The 19,695-nt window shown below is 45.5% G+C and overlaps 1 protein-coding gene across 1 annotated transcript in view; it reads right to left on the reverse strand.

Moving 5' to 3' along the window:
• Positions 1-5,692: 5,692 nt before the first annotated feature.
• LOC311147370 (paired box protein Pax-7-like) overlaps positions 5,693-19,695 on the reverse strand; it is a 66,015-nt gene continuing 52,012 nt past the window's right edge. The window contains exons 8-9 of the mRNA XM_084184061.1: positions 9,840-10,095; positions 5,693-7,092 (exon numbers count right to left, since the gene is read on the reverse strand). Of these exons, the coding sequence (XP_084040187.1) occupies positions 6,977-7,092; positions 9,840-10,095 (372 nt within the window). The 3' untranslated portion in view covers positions 5,693-6,976. The remainder of the gene's footprint in view (positions 7,093-9,839; positions 10,096-19,695) is intronic.

The raw sequence follows: 19,695 nt of genomic DNA on the forward strand, positions 1-19,695 counted from the left end.
TGTCAGTGGGCAAATGTACAAAATCAGCAGGGGATCAAATAATTTTTTCCCTCACTGTATTGTGTTCCCTATGGTTATAGGAAAGAGCAGAAGTGCTGAACTCCATGAAGAACCCAGTCCTACCTACAGGATATGGAATATTTGCTCTTTTAGTATTTCTCCAGTAGGTTTCCTCAAGGAGAATGCCCCCCACTTCTATGTCAAAGATAATAAAACAGTTTGCAAAAACACCACAGTAATTACTATAGTATATACTACTGTTTTTTTTACTACAGTATTTATACTATACTCAACTGTAAATACTACAGTATTCACTGTAGTGTTTTTGCAGACTGAAGACTGCAAAAACACTTTAGAGAATACTACAGTAAAGTCCGCAAAAACACTACAGTGAACACTATAGTATTCCTACCATAGTATACACTATATTATTTTTTCATGTGGGTGATGGGGAATAACCAATTGCGTTGAGGCATCGCCAGCTGTGGACTCTATAACACGCTTTAGACAACCATGTCACGCCCTGACTCAGGGGACGCTTATATGTTGAGTCAGGGTGTGTATATTCCTTGTTGTGCGTTTTCTATGTTTGTGATCTAGTATGTATAGTTCTATGTTGGCCGGTGTGGTTCCCAATCAGAGGCAGCTGTCGCTCGTGGTCTCTGATTGGGGCCCATACTTAGGCAGCCTATTGGCACTGTCTAGTTGTGGGATCTTGTTCCGTGTAAGGTATGTTGTGTGTTCTACCTTGGACTTCACGTTTCGTTTCGTTTATTGTTTTGTCGTGTGTTTATTTAGTTTAATAAACATGTACGTATATCACGCTGCGCCTTGGTCTGACCCGTCATTCAACAAACGTGACAGAAGATCCCACCAAACGAGGACCAAGCAGCGTGCCCAGGCGGAGCGAATAGCCATGTCACAGGTGGGCAAATTGTGGTCATGGGAAGAGATATTTGCGGGGAGAGGACCATGGGCTAAGGTAGATGCCCAGGCAGGAGAGGTGCAACGGCAACACGGAGGAGGCCGGTTGAGGAGGAAGCCCGAGAAGCAGCCCCAATAAAACATTTTGGGGGGGCACACGGGGTGGTTGGCGGAGCCTAGTGTCAGAGCAGAGCCAACTCCCCGTACTCACGCGAGGAAGCGTATGACTGGGCAGGCTCCGTGTTATGCGGAGCTACGTACTGTGTCGCCAGTGCGCCGGCACAGTCCTGTACGTCCTGTGCTTGCACCACGCACGTGCCGTGCGAAGATGGGCATCCAGCCAGGACGGGGTGTGCCGGCTCAACGCTCCTGGTCTCCAGTACGCCTCCTCGGTCCCGCATATCCTGCGCCAGTTCATATCCTGTGCGGAAGTAGGCATTCAGCCAGGACGGGTTGTGCCAGCTCTCCGCTCCAGACCTCCAGTCCGCCTCCACAGTCCGGCCCGGCCTGTTCCTGCTCCTCGCACCAAGCCAGTGGTGCGCGTCGCCAGCCCGGCCCGGCCTGTTCCTGCTCCTCGCACCATGCCAGTGGTGCGCGTCGCCAGTCCGGCCCGGCCTGTTCCTGCTCCTCGCACCAAGCCAGTGGTGCGCGTCGCCAGACCGGCCCGGCCTGTTCCTGCTCCTCGCACCAAGCCAGTGGTGCGTGTTCCTAGTCCGGTCCGGCCCGTGCCTGCTCCTCGCACCAGACCAGTGGTGCGTTTGTCCAGTCCGGCACGGCCCGTGCCCGTTCCACCGGTCAGCTGTTCCACTCCGGAGTCAGAGCAGTCCGCTCCACCGGTGCCTGACCCAGCTCCGGTCAGCTGCTCCACTCCGGAGCCAGAGCAGTCCGCTCCACCGGTGCCTGATCCAGCTCCGGTCAGCTGCGCCACTCCGGAGCCAGAGCAATCCGCTCCACCGGGGTCCAGTCCAGCTCCGGTCAGCGGCTCAACTCCGGAGCCAGAGCAGTCCGCTCCACCGGTGCCTGATCCAGCTCCGGTCAGCGGCTCCACTCCGAAGCCAGAGCAGTCCGCTCCACCGGTGCCTAGTCCAGCTCCGGTCAGCGGCTCCAGTCCAGACCATGACGTCAGCCCCTCTCCAGGTTCGGGGTCTCCCACACCAGGGTTCAGACAGGGCCTGGCGTATCGTGGGAGGAAGGAGAGGGGAAGCAGCGCGCCGAGGTCCAGACCAGACCAGACCAGGGGCGCAACAGGGAGGCGGAGAGTGAGAGGTCGTCACGACCCGAGCCGGATCCGCCTCCGGGGCGGAATGCCCACCCGGCCCCTACCCTGTTATGTTTATCTTGTGCGGTCGGAGTCCGCACCTTTGGGGTGGGGTACTGTCACGCCCTGACTCAGGGGACGCTTATATGTTGAGTCAGGGTGTGTATATTCCTTGTTGTGCGTTTTCTATGTTTGTGATCTAGTATGTATAGTTCTATGTTGGCCGGTGTGGTTCCCAATCAGAGGCAGCTGTCGCTCGTGGTCTCTGATTGGGGACCATACTTAGGCAGCCTATTGGCACTGTCTAGTTGTGGGATCTTGTTCCGTGTAAGGTATGTTGTGTGTTCTACCTTGGACTTCACGTTTCGTTTATTGTTTTGTCGTGTGTTTATTTAGTTTAATAAACATGTACGTATATCACGCTGCGCCTTGGTCTGACCCGTCATTCAACGAACGTGACAAACCATCAATGTTGCAATGGTAAAATGTTTGATATCATTTTCGCCTGATACGATCACTTTGCCTGCTTTTAATCCTTGCCTAATATGTTGGTATGCATAACCTTTCTTTAACCAATTCTGATAGTTGTTAAAAGCAGAATTTTTATAATATTACCGTTATATCACACTCGTCACGCTTGTCACTCCCATTTAACAACTCTAAATTGCTTTGGCACAGTAGGCATCAAGTCACTTGCCGATAATGTTGCATAAAACGTTTGACAGGTCTATAATTTTCATCGACCACAATGAAAGTTAACATACGCCCTAGATGGCTTCAACTGCCCAACTTATAGGCATGCCCAATTTAGGCATATTTTTTTAACAATGTGATATTGTGCTCCAAAAGGATAACTTGAAATAACATGATGTGGGTTAATTCAATAATAAAAATAAAAATATGTGATTATTGATTAGCCTAGCTAGTGGTTAGAAGTATTTAGGCATATCATGTGAAATAGGCCTCGTGAAATGATTGTCAAAAGTGCAAAACATTATTTTAACAACTCCAAAGCAATTGCATGTGGTGCAAAACTCACTGCCTTTCTCTATTATCAAGACCCCTCCTGGTAACTCTTAACTGGTTTGGACAGTTCATGAGGTCTCCCAAATATCTGTTGACTAGGTGGGACTCTTATGACTAAAGAGGCTTCATGCATAGCTTTTATTTTTACCCATAACAGTAGGAGTAAAATGTTTCTATTCTCAGCACCAATTTTCTACTCTAAGATGCTTTGTCTATATGGGCCCAGGTCTGAGACTTTGATTTGATTCATTAGGATCCCCATTAGCCGACGCCAATGGCGACAGCTAGTCTTACTGGAGTCCGACAAATAACGAGGGCCCCAAGGCCCCGAGGGCCTAACATCCCCATACTGGCTCCTCTGTGAGGTCACGAAGAAAGTCCCCGCTGTAATGCTGCCCCTGGTAACACTGGCTCATTCAACTCTGGATTGTACAAACGGGGATTCTTGGGATCTTAAATCACTGATCACTGTTACTTTAGAGATGCACTTGACATCAAAGCTTTCTGGAATGTAGTAAAAAGGGGATATTATGATCGGGTATTTTGTCCTATGAGCTAATGAGAATTTCTGAATGTAAAATGCCTGCCTTAAATTGCTATGCTATTCTGCTTATTATGTTTAAAGATTTGATTATAATGGGGAAAATAAACAGTATTTTCAAGGAGCAGAGGTCAACACTATTTGATCACAGTAAACCAGGACCAGATCCCGTATGAAATATACAGTAGTACTTATACAAATGTATAGTATTTAGGTACTGTATAAAGTACTAAATAAGTATAATGGACAGTGAAAGAAAAGAGTCGACAAAGAGAGCAGTGGTCTTGGTCCAGTTTTAGAGCTTTAATCGATAACAGTTACGCCAGTGTTACAGTCAACACACCAACAGGCTGAGGGTAGTAAATGCCAATACAAGTTTCCCACTACTCTAATACTTCATACAGTAGAATAAATTATGCCATGGTAATATACACACATGCTGAACAGAAATAGAATAAAGCAAGAGTAAAAAAAACTACAGGTAAGCGGGGGGGGGGGGGGGGGGTTGTTGGGGCAACTGGTGTAGCGGGGGAGCAGGACGAGGCCAAGCATATGTACCAAAGGTCAGGGATATATTTTTTTCTGTTTTCTTTTCGTAGAAAATACACAAATTGGAAGGGTTGTGGCGAGCGCTGATTGGCACTGCACCCGTATAGTCTGTGGGTTTCCTGAAGATACTGATTGGACTGGTTTGGATGAGAGGGTGTGATACTTCAGGATTTTGGCAATGATCTACTTCCCAGGAGTCAGATTAACTCGTGGATACCATTTTTATGTCTCTGCGTGTGGTTTGAAGTAAGTTGCTAACTAGCGCAAGTACAATTGCTAAATAGCATTAGTGCAATGACTGGAAGTCTATGGGTATCTGCTAGCATGCTATAGACTTCCAGTCATTGTGCTCACACTAGTTAGCATTGGCTCACAAAACTACCTCTAACTTCCTTCATATTGGACACAGAAACATAAAAATGGTATCCACAATTTCATCTGACTCTGGGGAAGTAAACACAAATTATTGCCAAAATCTCAAAGTATCCCTTTAAGGTCCTGGAAAGTCAGGTAATTCAGGTATGTGTGTGTCCAAAATGAGAATGTGAGGCCATGTTACCCCACAGCAAGTTCAACGGTCAGAGTCCACGCCTCATGTTATGCCACAGGAAGAGATAGGTAAGTGGGGGAAAGTAAGATGTCGTCTGTGAGGGCTGACAGGAACAATCCATTGGTCCCAACAGGAGGGGAATGTCTGTTAAAATGGAAGAAGAATCAACTTCCAATAGGAATGTAATCGTGAATAATGACTTTCTTCTCTCAGGTCTGAGTTCCAATTCAATAGTTCTGCTCTGATACACTTTTTCATGTGAAAATGTTTCACCTGTTCTCTTGATCAGTGGATATTGGATAATAATCATATTTTCTAGTTTTAAAAATGTGTGAATTGAGTGGTATTGTTCATTTTCATCAATCATTTTTAAGAGCAAAAGCTAAAATACAATCTTTTTTTTCTTCTTTTTTTTTTTTTTACATCGATACAACATAGTAAAAGGAGCAAATGAAACAAACAAATATTCAGGAATGTAACACAAATATACATTGTAAGACTTCAAGAGATGCAGCATTCACTCAACCATCATCCCCATCAACCTCATCATCATCGTTATGTTTTAGTACAAACCATATGTTTTCATATAAACAACACATACACAATCAGATTGTGAATGTAATATTCACTGGGTTTTTTTTTACTTAACCAAAATACGGTTGGATCCAATACGCTCAGATTCTACAGTTTTCATATTTACGTTTTATGGACTTTGTTATTTTACATCTGTTATTTATAGGGGGCTATTTCATATTCTATCAGACTGATGTGAATACTACACCTTTTAAGAGCTTAGAGTCATTTCCTGTGATGCATAATATATGAGATACAGTTAAGAAAACAGATTGTATGGCACAAATATTCAATTAAAATTGTCATATCTTGGAATGGTTTTCAACGAAATAATGTAAAATAAAAAAATACAATAAAATTCCATAGTTCAAGTACTTTGTGATTTTGGAATACTGCACCACTCTTGTTTTAGAGAGAAATAATGCAAATATATTGGTCATAATTTTGTAAGACACACATACATTAAGTATGACACACTAAAACTGCCACTACCCATGAAAAGACCTCCAAACAACCTCGAAATGGCAATGGCAAGTAATGATTGACCTAGCGTTAGCTAAACACATGGATGTCCTTGAACATTGAACATTTTCTTCCCCTCAAAACAATCCTCTGGTCCCTGTGGCCAATCAATGCCTGGGGGAGGCTGGGTGAAGCGGACCTCTGGAATTGGGAGTTTCCCATTGGCCGATCATTCCCAGATGATTCTGAGGAGCTCGACGTCCCACAGAGTAGCCTTTAAGTTCCTTTAGAAATGTCGGGCACGAGATTAGAGTGGGAAGGTCAAATCCATGACATGAGAGACTACAGTAGCAAGCTGCTATCAGACCTTCTCAACCTCCTCCCTCTCTTTCTCTCTTTCTCCCCCTCCCTTCTTTCTTTGTAAGCTCCTCTAAATCATCTGTTCAAATAATACCAGCGAACACCAATTAAATCTTTGACAAAATGGAAAGTAAACAACATTGTAACAATAATTATAATTTTGAACAGCAATAAGAACAGCCACAGTTATAATGACAAATAGAATTATAACACCAGTAGCTAAGTACCGTAACAAATGAAATGGTCCAAAAACCTGGGAATGAAAGATAAGCTACACTTGTTTGGCCTGTATGTGCTAACGTTTGGTAGCGTCGGGCGGGCAGGCCATTTCGATACGGGCCCAAGACAGTAGGAGCTCATTCCCCTCTAGCTCTCCATAACCCTGTGAGGGTCTCTTGGTTGGGGATGAGAGGAGGAATTGTGGAATGGTGGAACAGTGGGAAGAGACTGTAGCTACAACTCCCCTCCCTCCTCCTCCTGGAATGGCTGCTTCAATTTCAGTCCATTTCTCTCCTCGAGACTACAAGTGCTTTCATCTTCTGTCTTGTCTCTCTCCCACAAACACACACAAAAACAGAAACACGTCTGCACACACACACACACACACACACACACTTGTGGCTCTCCCGTTGGTGATGGAGGTGGCGGTGAGAGATAGGGGTGAGAGAGAGGCGCTGGTGGCAGGTCAAGGGGCTAGTGTGGGGGAGACGAGGGACTGTAGAGTGCGACTCATCTAGTAGGCCTGTCCCGTCTCCACCTGGAGCAGTCCCAGGACAGCTGAGTGGTCTCCCAGCTTCATCCTCCGCTGGCTGGACAGGCTCACGTTCTTCGCCAGGTAGTCCACAGCAGCTGCAGATGGAAGCATAGGACAAATACACACATACTTAGCCTACTGTGTTTTATAGAGATTTTTACAAATACATTTGGCACATGTACTGTATTTAACAGCAACCTGGGGCTTTATTTGGTTCCCAGCCTGAAAATGGTTTCTCTACCCTTTGCTACCCGTTTGTGTGTACGTGCGTGTGTACGTGTGTGTTACAGAGACAAACATTTGTCTGTGTGTGCATGTGTGTCTCCCATTCAAAACACACATCCTGTTCAACACGGCCACGGTGTGACTAACTAACTAACCCAGCCCCCAGGGTTCGGCCAGTCATCCAACCAGGCATTGCTGTGACTGGACGGATCTCCGCTCTCCTGAATTGACTGACTGATTACTAGAATATAACTTTATCAGGAACACGTGTATACTCTCACCTGCGGGCAGACACTGGGTCATGGGGTCAAACCCCAACTACCTACATTCCCCCATGACAAACCAGGGGCTGGGTATTGATCTAGCTCACACCTCACACTGTTTCAATTTCCCCACACAAGCTAAAAAGACATTAGGAGAGGCTGATTGGTTGATGCAGAGGTGTAGCCAATAGGCCGCAGGACTGGGGGTCAGGGGGACAAACAGAGGACAGGAGAACTAGGAAGGAACAAGGGGGCAAGACTAAGGAAGCCCTCCATTTAACCCTCTATCCTAGTGATGGGCCACGTAGGGAACAACATTATGGAAGGTTCAGGTAGAAATAGATTGTGTGTAGCTCTGTCTTTCTGTCTTTTCTATGTGCACGTCTGCATTGATGTCTGTGTCTATCTGTCCGTCTATTATGTGCGTGCCTCAATTGGCTCTTTTGAGTTGTGTCCAATTCAAATGACTGATATTAGGAGGACATGTGTCATAGTCGAACAAAGGAGCCAACCGGAGGCCAGCTTATATAGCCTTAGACATGGCACAGACAGCCAGGCTGCTGAAGGTGGATATTAGCATGCTGGCATTAGGGCTTATTGGCACGTCTTTCCTTCTTTTTTATAAACATGTCTAGTCTGTCGCTCTTTTTGATGCTCCTCCCCGCTGCAGGTGATTTGAACCCCTTCTTTTGTAGAAAGAGGAGGAAGTGGAGGGTGTGTGACAGGAGAGGGGCACAGTGTGTGTGTGTGTGTGTGTGTGTGTGTGTCTTACTGTAGACTGTGCCAGACTGCTGTCAGGGGTGCTGACGGGGCTGACGGTAAGTAGAGAAAGGAAGCTGTCAGGAGTAGAGGTGTAACGGTAGGAGAGGCACACCTGTGGGCGGGGAGGACGTCCGCCGACCTGTCAGTCACCCTGACGGCTGGGGAGGGGGATGTGTGTGTGTGTGTGTGTGTGCATGTGTGTGTGTGTGTGTGTGTGTGTGTGTGTGTGTGTGTGTGTGTGTGTGTGTGTGTGTGTGTGTGTGTGTGTGTGTGTGTGTGTGTGTGTGTGTGTGTGTGTGTGTGTGTGTGAGCGGGGGGAGACATACAGTGCCGTGAAAAAGTATTTGCCCCCTTTCTGATTTTCTCTATTTTTGCATATTTTTGATACTGAATGTTATCAGATCTCCAACCTAAACCTAATATTAGATCAAGGGAACCTGAGTTTACAAATAACACAAAAATTGTATACTCATTTTATTTATTTAATTAACAAAGTTATGCAACACCCGATTCCCCTTAGTAAAAAAGTAATTGCCCCCTTACACTCAATAACTGGTTGTGCCACCTTTAGCTGCAATGACTGCAACCAAATGCTTCCTGTAGTTGTTGATCAGTCTCTCATGTCGCTGTGGAGGAATATTCGCCCACTCTTCCATGTAGAACATCCAGGTCCTGAGGCAGTAAAGCATCCCCAAACCATCACAATACCACCACCATGCTTGACCGTTGGTATGCGGTTCTTACCATGGAATGTACTGTTTGGTTTTCATACAGCAAGACAATGATCCAAAACACACAATCAAGTCTACATGAAAATGGCTAAAAAGCAACAATTTGAAGTTTTGGAATGGCCTAGTCAAAGTCCAGACCTAATCCCAATTGAGGTGTTGTGGCAGGACTTGAAACGAGCAGTTCATGTTTGAAAACCCACAGATGTTGCTGTTACAGTAGTTCTGCATGGAAGAGTGGGTGAAAATTCCTCCACAGCGACATTAGAGACTGATCAACAACTACAGGAAGCATTTGGTTGCAGTCATTGCAGCTAAATGTGGCACAACCAGTTATTGAATGTAAGGGGGCAATTACTTTTTCACACAGGGGAATTGGGTGTTGCATAACTTTGTTAGTTAAATAAATAAATTGTATCAATTGATTGTGTTTTTTGTAAGCTCAGGTTCCCTTTATCTAATATTAGGCTTTGTTTGAAGATCTGATAACATTCAGTATCAAAAATATGAACAAAAATTGAGAAAATCAGAAAGGGGGCAAATACTTTTTCACGGCACTGTATAACTCCACACCCTCGAAGGGAAGCTCTTTTCTCCTGTCACCCCAAGCTATACATCTTAAATAAAACCCAGTCAAACCACACACACTCCAAACCTCTTCCATTAGATGGGTGTGTACCCACAGAGGCGTACACAAACACACACACACATACATACATACACACCTAGCCATTTTAATGGCACAAGACTAAAGCTGTCAAGCACTTCATGTCTTGCGCTACAACAGAAGAGGTGATGGTGTCTCTCAAATTACATATATCCTAAAGCCCTGTATGTCGTTACCCCTAGTAACCCACTACTTACTCTGTCCGTATTGGCTGTACTGGTAGCCTGCGGTAACAGGGTCCACGCTGTAGCTGGTGGTGCTGTAGGTGGGTGGGCAGTAGGACTGGGAGGAGGCCATGCTGTCCACCGTCTTGATGGACTGGTCTGAGGAGCGCTGGCTGCAGCTGGCCGAGATGGAGTTGGAGGACTCCAGGCTGCCGTGGAGGGGCGAGATGGAGAAGTCATGCTGGGACTGGGAGGGCACGCCGCTGGGGTTACTCAGGATGCTCATCACCTGGTGGGATGGAGGGAAGGAGGGGGGAAGGGGAGAGGAGAAGCTCAATCAGTGTGCTGTGGATCAATGGTACAGTATATATAGGCAAAGGGTTCAACTATTGCATAACAAACTTGACAAAATATAGGGAGTTGCTCAGTCTATAATAGTGGGAGTTATTAAGTGGATGACCGAACTAATGTTGAGGCAAGCAGTGTTCCTTTTGACACTAGCAAGAGGAGGGTGGGCAGAGAAAGAGATGTAGAGATAAAGATAAAGATGGGGGGTTCTCTTGGCAGAGACAGACACCTCTCGTCCCGGGGCCTGCTCCACAACAAGCGCTTGGGGAGCCCTCCTAATCTGTAGTAGCCCCTGCAGCTCTCCCAGAGCAGCTCTGTCTCCCAGAGCTCATGAATGATTCACACTGTTTAAATAAGATCCTAAGGAGTCTCCATTAGATGCCTCTGGAGACTACAGCAGACAGACACAGCAGCTATGTCTTCCTTCAGCTTTGATCGGCACAGATAACACACTGTAGGTGATGACATGCCAAACTGCCTGGTTTGGTGTCATGAAAATACGGGCTGCGTCTGAAATAGCACCCTATAAAAGTAGTGTAGTATATAAGGAATATGGTGTCATTCTGGACACAGCCATGGTGATCATCATAGCGATAGTAAGAATGTAAGGGTCAGCTGAGAGAAACTACCTGTTTTTTATGGATTATTAAACACTCTGGTGTAATAAGAATGGTTCTACTGAACTGTACAAACAAGTGTATTCGCGATCAGAATATTTGTTTTCAATATGCAAAACATGATGAGGGGTAGAACACACACACACACACACACACATATATAACAACCCAGCTGTTTGAACTTGACATTAGAGTATGTAGACAAGCTAAGATAGGAATGGAGATGCATTGGATAAAGGGAGGGAAAGGCACACAATACAAAATATACACACACACACACTCTGAGCCTCCTCTAGCTACAACATGAGGTTCCTGTTGTGTCTCTGCTACGCTCTAGTGCCCTTTGGCTCCCTTACACTCCTGCTGCTAAACCAATTAGCCAGTAATAGAGCGGGCCACACAATCAAGCCCACATGCAGCCTCAGCCCAAACCCAGAACCTGTCCGTTTTAAATAAGGTCCACGGGAGGTCTCTGAAGGAGGGTGAGGTCACCAGCTACTTTACCAAGACCAGGACAGACGCATCAGCCCTTCAAAGTGCACACACAGACACACACACTTGCATGCATTTACGTGTGCATATGGTGTAGGGGAGAGGGGTACAAAACATAAGAGACAATGGTACACACCGTAGGTGTAGGGAACAAGGTTACACTACATGTAGGGTGTAGGGGACAATGGTAGACTACATACCCAGCTAGAACATTTGATTCATTGGAAGTTGTGGGAATGTATGTTTTTGGTTTCCCATTGGTTCTGGGAACGAAGCCATATGTTTCCTGACCGGTAAAACAGAACGTTTTTTAAACGTTCTGAGAAAAAGAAGTGAACATTCCACCTGTTCTGGGAATGTACATTTTTAGTTTGCAGGGAGGCTCTGTGAATGTTTTACTATGGTTCCCTGAAAGTTTTCCTGGGAGGCTATATTAACGTTCTGAGAACAGAAATTATAGGTTATTTGAAGGTAATTAAATATCGTTCTGAGAACAATAAGACTTTTAATAATACTGCTAGCTTAGTTTGGGTTAACTGTTTTGAACTCCAAGCACGGATACGACACATGGAAATTTATTTGCTTAGGCATTAATCATGCAAACATGATAGAGGATAGAGAGAGTTTTGTTGATGCTGAGAAAGGAATGTATATGTTTTAAAATAACATTCATAGAACGTTACTAATGTGTTCTTGTGGTTTTGATGGAAAGTTTTCTTAATGTTCTGAGAACATTACTTTAAATAGAACTATGAGGAAACCTGTAGAAAACGTTATGCTGAAGTACTGAAATTCCTATAGAAGAACGTTGTTTCTTAACATCCTCAGAACAATTTGAGAACATTACTTTAAATAGAACCATGAGGAAACCTGCAGAAAACATTATGCTGAAGTACTGAACTTCCCACCTAAGAAATATTGTTCTCAGAACGTTATGTGCTAGCTGGGTATCCTGCACCATTCCCAGAATGTTGTGGGAAGGTTGTATGTAAAATAACCATAGGGCAACCACGCTCTCACCAAGCTCTAAGAAACATATGGTTCTCAGAACATTATGTGCTAGCTGAGTAGGGTGTAGGGAACATGAGTGTATGGGGACAGGGGACCCAGCGAGGGGGTCTAGGGAAGCAGCTGGAGGGCAGAGAGAGGGACTTAACAGGCGCTTCATTGCGGTTCCATTCTCCTCCACTCTTCTCTTATCTGTCCCTTAAATTAAACGCAATGCTATCAGTGCCATGCTAAATCTAGTGGTTCCAATTAGAATTCATGCCACATTCCGCGCACACTTCCTCAACAGTCATGACCCTCCTTTTAAAAAAGGGGTAATTCTTTTAATGGTGTTATACTGTATTTATAGGCTGATATACATTTTTTATCTCATAGTTTTTAGTCTTTCTGGAGAGAGGAAAAAGTCATTAATGATGGCCAAGTATGAAATTCTCAATTTTACATTTTTCATTTTCCAAGATGGACACATCATAACGAAACGTTAAGAACTCTTTTAGTAAAGTACCTGTAATCCTCAATCCTCATTCTTCTGCCCGACCCAGGACTCCATTTTCTCCTTAATTTGACGTAATTTCCCCCAGCGCCCGGTGAGGGCATTAGCGTGTGTCTGTGGAGCGTTTAAGGGGCTTGAGTCTCCCCAGGAAGGCGATTTAGAGCCCTACATGGGGTAGAGGCGACCCGGGAGGTGTCAAAGCCTCCGTGTGGGGGACAAGGGGGATGAGGTAAGGGGGCCTGACACCTCTATTCAGGGCGGCGGGTAAGCGTTCTGTCACCATTGCGAGCCCATTGAGGCAGTGAAAGCCCAAATTATTCAAATCTTCATATTTAGCATAACCTTATTGACATCAATTAAATCGGCGAATCGTAGGGAATATTTGGAGAGCGCAGCGAGAGGTATAGCCAAAGCCTTTATGTGAGACTCATGGAGAGATGTGGTGGGATATTGTCGGCTCGGTCTCTCCAGCTTCTTCCAGTCGCGCAGCCAATGGAAGGCTGTCTCTGTGATGTGAGTGACTGGCTCTCTCTACAGTTGTGGAAGCCACACAGTGTAGGGACACGTTCTGCTGTGAGCCTAGCCACACTGCCTGTGTTCATTCCATGTTTGTGTGTGTGTGTGAGACAGACAGACAGACAGAGATGGTTGGTGGAGGGGAGTGTAGGCACAGTGAGGTCCAGACCTCGGCCATGGGTTGCAGTTGTAATCTATTATTTCCTGCGCTTCCACTACCACCGTCACTAAGTAAAAATCAATATTCTTTCCACATGTTCGAGTGTAACCTCTTAGTATCTGATACGACTGCTGGGAGGAAGCAGAGAACGTTTGCCAATCAACCCGGCTGACAAACAATATCCCCAGGCTCTCTACTCTCCAACTCAAAGACCACGACCAGGGCAGAGAGAGGGAGAAGGGGAGAGAGAGATGAAGGGGAGAGAGAGGGAGAAGGGGAGAGAGAGATGAAGGGAGGGGGGAGAGGGGGACAAAGCTTCTCTGAAGTGGTGCAAAAACACCCCCTGGTCGAAAAACAAACTTAACTTTTCTTAACAATGTGCTCCTCTCCGTGGCTCTCCAGCCCTCTCAACCCTCGCCACCCTTCTCACTTCTATTTCCCTCCCCCTTACTTACCCCTTCATCCCCCTCCTCCTTCCCTTCCTCACTCTCTCTCTCATTTTGGGAAACATCCCCTTTACTAGCTTGGTTTTCATTTGTCTGCTGTCTGTGCGAGTTCTGGAAGGGGAGATAATGTAAGGCAGGACCTAGTTTAAAGGACACTGCCTCAGGGTATTCCCTGCCTCCCACTCTCTGTCTCTCTCTCTCTCTCTCACACACACACACACACACACACACACACACACACACACACACACACACACACACACACACACACCAGATAGATTACTTTATAAATAAGAATAAAACAAGTAATTAATTCTCTCAACTTCTGAGCTCACTAGCCTCCGGCCGTGTAAACGGAGAAGTGTAAATTGATACAATGTGCATCCTTTCAGATAAATAAATAGCACATTTGCAACACAAAAAGGTTGCCTTTTATGCAATCCTAATTTCCTGAACTGTTAAATTATATTTTTTGTCTCTGTGTGACTGTTAGACGGGAGCTCGCTATTTGTTGGGTTTCCGGCACCGAAACAGACAGACCCGGTTGCGGCAGTTTTTTTTCTCCGCTGGAGCGAAGTGGAAATGTTACGGAGGCGGAGATAGAACCAATTTAATGGCCTTCTCTTTCTAATAGCACCCAAAATAGAGTGGTAGTCTCACAAGACTGGAACTGATACACACTATTTGCATTGTAATGAGATGTCCTATTTCATCTGGAATGAACACGTTGCTGGTTTCAGTGTGACGTGCTGTCAAGCCGTGCCCTCATAACTTATACGACGGAATGTCTAAATACTGTATTGGCATGTACACATTTCAAGGTTGATTAATAATAATTAAACAATTATTTTTCTTTCTACTCTGTCCCCAATCCTCTGGCATTTGAACGTGTTCATTACCTGTACTGCAATATTGTGAATATTTCTCATTGTCATTGTGAATAAAGTTCCCCTCTTCAAAACAATACGACAGACTACATTACCCAGAGTAAGGCTTCATATCAGGAGTCCACCTACAGAGAGACACTGTAAACTGGCAAGGTACGAAACGCTGTCTTAATAAACCACACGTGGGAGTATAGATCACACTGTGCACTAAAGACCACTCTAAATCTTATTCTTCCACCTGGCCCACATCTCTTCCTCCCTCTTTCCCTCTCTTTTCCTCCCTCCTCCCCTCTCCCGCTCCCCCTCACAGCACAGGTCTGATGATGGAAAGGAATGGTGAGAGGGGTGTAGGAGGAAAGAGGGGAGAGAAAGAGAGAGAGAGAAAGGGATGGATGGAGGAGGGATGAGTAACAAAGGCCCCTGTAGGACTGCTGTGTAGGCCTGCGGGCCTGCCTGCCTGCAGAGCTGATAGGACCCTCTGTCTGTCTGTAGCCAACCCCAGTGCCATCAGCCCACTCCATGCTCCAAATACACACAAACACGCACACACACACACAAATACACACTGGAGGAGACTGGATAAGCCTCTCCTCTCACCCTGACTCAAACTCCCCCAAATGGTGCCTTTATGCTCCTCAGTGGTCGGCAGGTAGAGGGGTCGGGTGCAGAGTGGGAACGATTGAGCCTTCCAAATGTCACCAGGTTATCTGAACGCCACAGAATGACATCTCCCACTCGCCATTAGATCTTCAACCTTGATGCCAGCTTAGCTAGAGTCTTTTTCCAGGCTTTTCAATGTAGGTTGATATTATGTTGGTTGTAGGTGGAACAAAGATGGAGAACTCCAAATGTCACCAGGTTCAAGTCTACAGAATGACATCTCCCACTCACCACCTGATCTCCAACCCTGGTACCAGTTTATGGTGGTTCGAGTTAGTTGTCGAAGGCTTCTCAGCGTAGGTTGTAGCCTTTTACAATGTAGGTTGATATGTTGGTTGTAGGTTGAACAAAGGTTGTAACCCTCCAAATGTCACCAGGTTATCTGTATGGCCACAGAATGACATCTCCCATTGACAACCCTCATACTGGGTTCTTTGTTGAAGGTTTTTCAATGTAGGTTGATATCTCATTAACGTAACATAAATGTAGACTATGTCGCCTATATGGAAATGAACTCAGCGACCGGTGCAACTATATGAAGCGGAGATGAAAACAGCTAATTAAGAAGCATGACAGTATTGAATTGTGAATATCTGATGCAATCATCAGTAATTACAAGATCAGCTTATGCTATTCTACGGCAAGCAGATGGGTTCATTGTCAAAGGCAATAATCCTGAAATCCCAACTCCCCCATCATTGAAAAAAAGAAGATTTCAATGTCATGAAGCCTGGGTTGTACGCAAACAAATCAACCCCAAATGAAAAACAAATGTATTCGTCGAGCAATGCTGCTGTTGAAAAAATAGATAATTTTGGCATATCTGATGTAATCGCATGCCAACTCAAGACACAGATAATGGTGACCTTAGATTATATTGCTGTATTCAATTGTAATCTAAATGAAGTAGCTACTATTTGCTATTTAGGAGAATCAGTCACGGCCACCAGGTGAAAGTATGTTCGCGCATTGAAAAAATATAACCTTTTCAGCTCCGTATGAACAGCTGGAAATTCTATTAAAATATTGAAATTTAAAATCTGCAAAAAAGAGGTCCATGGCATGAAAGATAGAAAATAATAAAATGGGTGTCTCCAAAAACTGCACAACTCTAATACATACTGCAACCCAGTTACAAGTTAACACCCCTATTCTAATACTGTATCCCAGTCCCCCATCAAGATGGGTAGTCTAGGTCTAGTCACTAAGTGTCTATTTCAAAGTAAAAGCCAATGCATAAATACAATTAGCAGGTTTTGTCACCATGGAGACAGAGCTGGGTAATTAGCATCTTTGTCTTTGAGCAGCCAACAGGACAGGACCTCTCTCCCTCTATCGCTCTCTCTTTATCTCCCTCTCTAACTCTCTCTCTCTCTCTCCATTTCTTTATTTCCTCTCTGTCCTGCCTCTCTCACTATTTCCCCCTTCTTGTGCTCTCTCTATTTATTTCTCTCTCTCCATCTCTCTATCCCTCTCTCTGTCAGACACAGGGGTGGTGGCAGGGTGGCAGGGAGCAGATGAGTGCTGATTGGGGCTCCCGGCCGCATGTCAGCGCCTTAATTGGGCGCAGCACATTAATTGAAAGTGAAAAGCGGCGTTGGCCAAAAAAACAACAAACGATGGGAGGCGTGGGTGAGGAATGTTGAAGGGTAGGAGCTAGAGCTGGAGCTGAGTCTGAGGCTGAGGCTGGGGCTGAAGCTGAGGCTGAGGCTGGGGCTAGGGCTGGGGCTGGGGCTGAGGCTGGGGCTGAGGCTGGGGCTGAGGCTGGGGATGGGGCTGGGGCTAGGGCTGGGGCTGGGGCTGAGGCTGGGGCTGAGGCTGGGGCTGGCTGGTGGACTGAGAAAAGTGCAGCAGTTTAGTAGAAGGAGAGAGGAGGGAAGGGAGGAGGAGAAAGCGATAGAGGGAGAAATGGAGGGAGGAAGGGTGCTCTGTTGGAAGTCTTTAATTGATTCAAATTAGGCGTTTGATTGACAGTGACAGGAACTGGGCAGGGACAAGCCAGGCCCAGATGACAGCGATTAGCGTGTAACTAAACAAGCTGTCGTTTTACCACAACACGTTTAGCTATGGGAAACACTGGCCATATGGCTCCTTTAACCCTCAGTGATCTGCAACACACACACTTCCTACCACACAGTGAGACATGGGCCGTGTCCGGAATCTGTTTTGCCTGCTACTTACTAAAACCACATACTGTGTACTAATCGTTATACATACTATTTAGAACATTCTGTTTAGTAAAAATGTATTCAGTAAGCAACAAATATCAACATTCTAGGCTCACCCATACTGAGAATGCCCATACTGAGATGTGCAATTGCGTTATTTCCCGCCATTTGTTGATTTTGATACAGCACATCCCCTTATCACATTATCAGCTGATTATCAGCTGTTGTCAAACACACATGCGTCTGAAAATACGATTCTCTTCCTCAATAGCATGCAGCAAATTCTACTAGATGAAAAACTGAAATGAGTATGACATCCTGGCATTTAAAATTGCAAGTATGGGTATTCGGACACGACCAGACAGATGGACACGAAATGACAATGGTTTGTAATGCAGGTATCACAAGAATGGAAATAAGCATGCCTGACTGACAAAAGCCCCCAGAAACAATACATGTACATCTTGTGATTTATCAGCTTTTTTTTATTTATTATGTAAATGAGCTATCACTAAAGCCATATCAGTATGATACTGTAGCGTTGTCATTATTCATCTTCTGCATTGGTTTGCCATGTTTTTTTATTTCGCATGTGGACATTTCTGGCCTGCACTGCTAACTGCTCTGTATGTGTGTGCCTTGGCTCAGTAGAGTGAACCCGTGGTATAGAAACCCGTCGGTGCTTCCTAACCACTCCAAAGTGTTACAAGGCCCCTCACTAACCAAAGGTTAATGCTTTCTATGGGGCTCACATCGCAGGGAAGGAGTAGCAGCAATCCGCTCTCCCTCTCTGGGTAATATGACAGAGATGGTACCGGGATAGATTCAGGAACGCCAGGAACAAGGTAAGCTTTCCTCTATCGCACCCCTCTCCACTTCTCCGCCCCCTTTTGCCCCCTCCCCGCCACCCCTTCCCTGCGTCTCGCCTCTCCACTCTGCCGCCTCCGCCAAATTAAACGGCAGCCTTTGATTTTGCCAGAGTGGGCTTTTTTCACCGACCAGCCCACGAGAGCTGGTGCCGCTACCGGATGGTGGGAAATGGGAACTCACTGAGGCGAGGGAGGAAGCGAGAGAGGGGGAAGGAGGGGGGAGTTTTGTTTGCTAAAAACAGTGGGGAGTTGGCCCAGTGAAGAATGTCAGGTCAAATTGTTCTTGACAGTGCTAATATTGGAACCTCATAGCCCATAATTACATGCAAATAAATAGTGAAATGGCTCTCAGCTGGAGACCGAGTGGGAGAGGGCTGCTGTTAGCACGAGCCAGCTGGGGACCGCAGCGCAGAGAGAGAGAGCGAGGGAGAGAAAGAGACAGAGAGAGGGAGATAGTCTATCATTGAAAAAATGGGTTACTTTCAGTCTGAAGTTTTGTATACGTTTCGTAAAAGAGCAGCAACGGAAAGGCTGTTAATCAATGGTGAATTGTCAGCCTACGGTACAGTAACATTGGACCGACACCAACACGGTCTGATTGACCGGAGTGACAGTCGCACCTTTTGCTATTCTAAGGGGTATCAATAACTTACTAGCCTGGTTAAACCAGACTAAACGCTACACTCACCATCCAGACTAATCAATCACGGCTTCCCCACCTGTCAGAGTGGTATCTGTGACCAACAGGAAGCACATGCACCCTGCTGATCTTTCACCTCTGGGTGTCTGGTGCAGGTTCACATCAGTGGCCAGTGACCTTCCAACCTTTTGACCTTTGACAGGACAGTTCCACCTTGTGAAAGGCCCAACGAGTCACAAGAAAGACCCACAGAGATGATGGCACAATAAGAACACCAATCTGTACCCATAGTTTTTTTGTGAAATTGTTTCTGATTGAAATTGAACTCTATTACTGGTCAATGGAACAATTGAGGTAGTGTTGTTGTCCTACAGTAGCAGGAATACTATATGAAAAAAGGGTGATTTAGATTGAGAAAATCCCTCTCCAAGGCTGTTAGTGTATGCTGTAGCCTGCCTGCATCCCTAAAATAGGGTTAGGTGTCCATTCATATATTCTATTCTATATGACAGCCATTGTTTACTTACTGTCTGTGGTTTAGATAAAAGGCTGTGAAAATAGCTGTTAAAATTAACTCAGAACCTC

The sequence above is a fragment of the Coregonus lavaretus genome (assembly GCF_964263955.1).
Source record: "Coregonus lavaretus genome assembly, chromosome: 20".
Lineage (NCBI taxonomy): Eukaryota > Metazoa > Chordata > Actinopteri > Salmoniformes > Salmonidae > Coregonus > Coregonus lavaretus.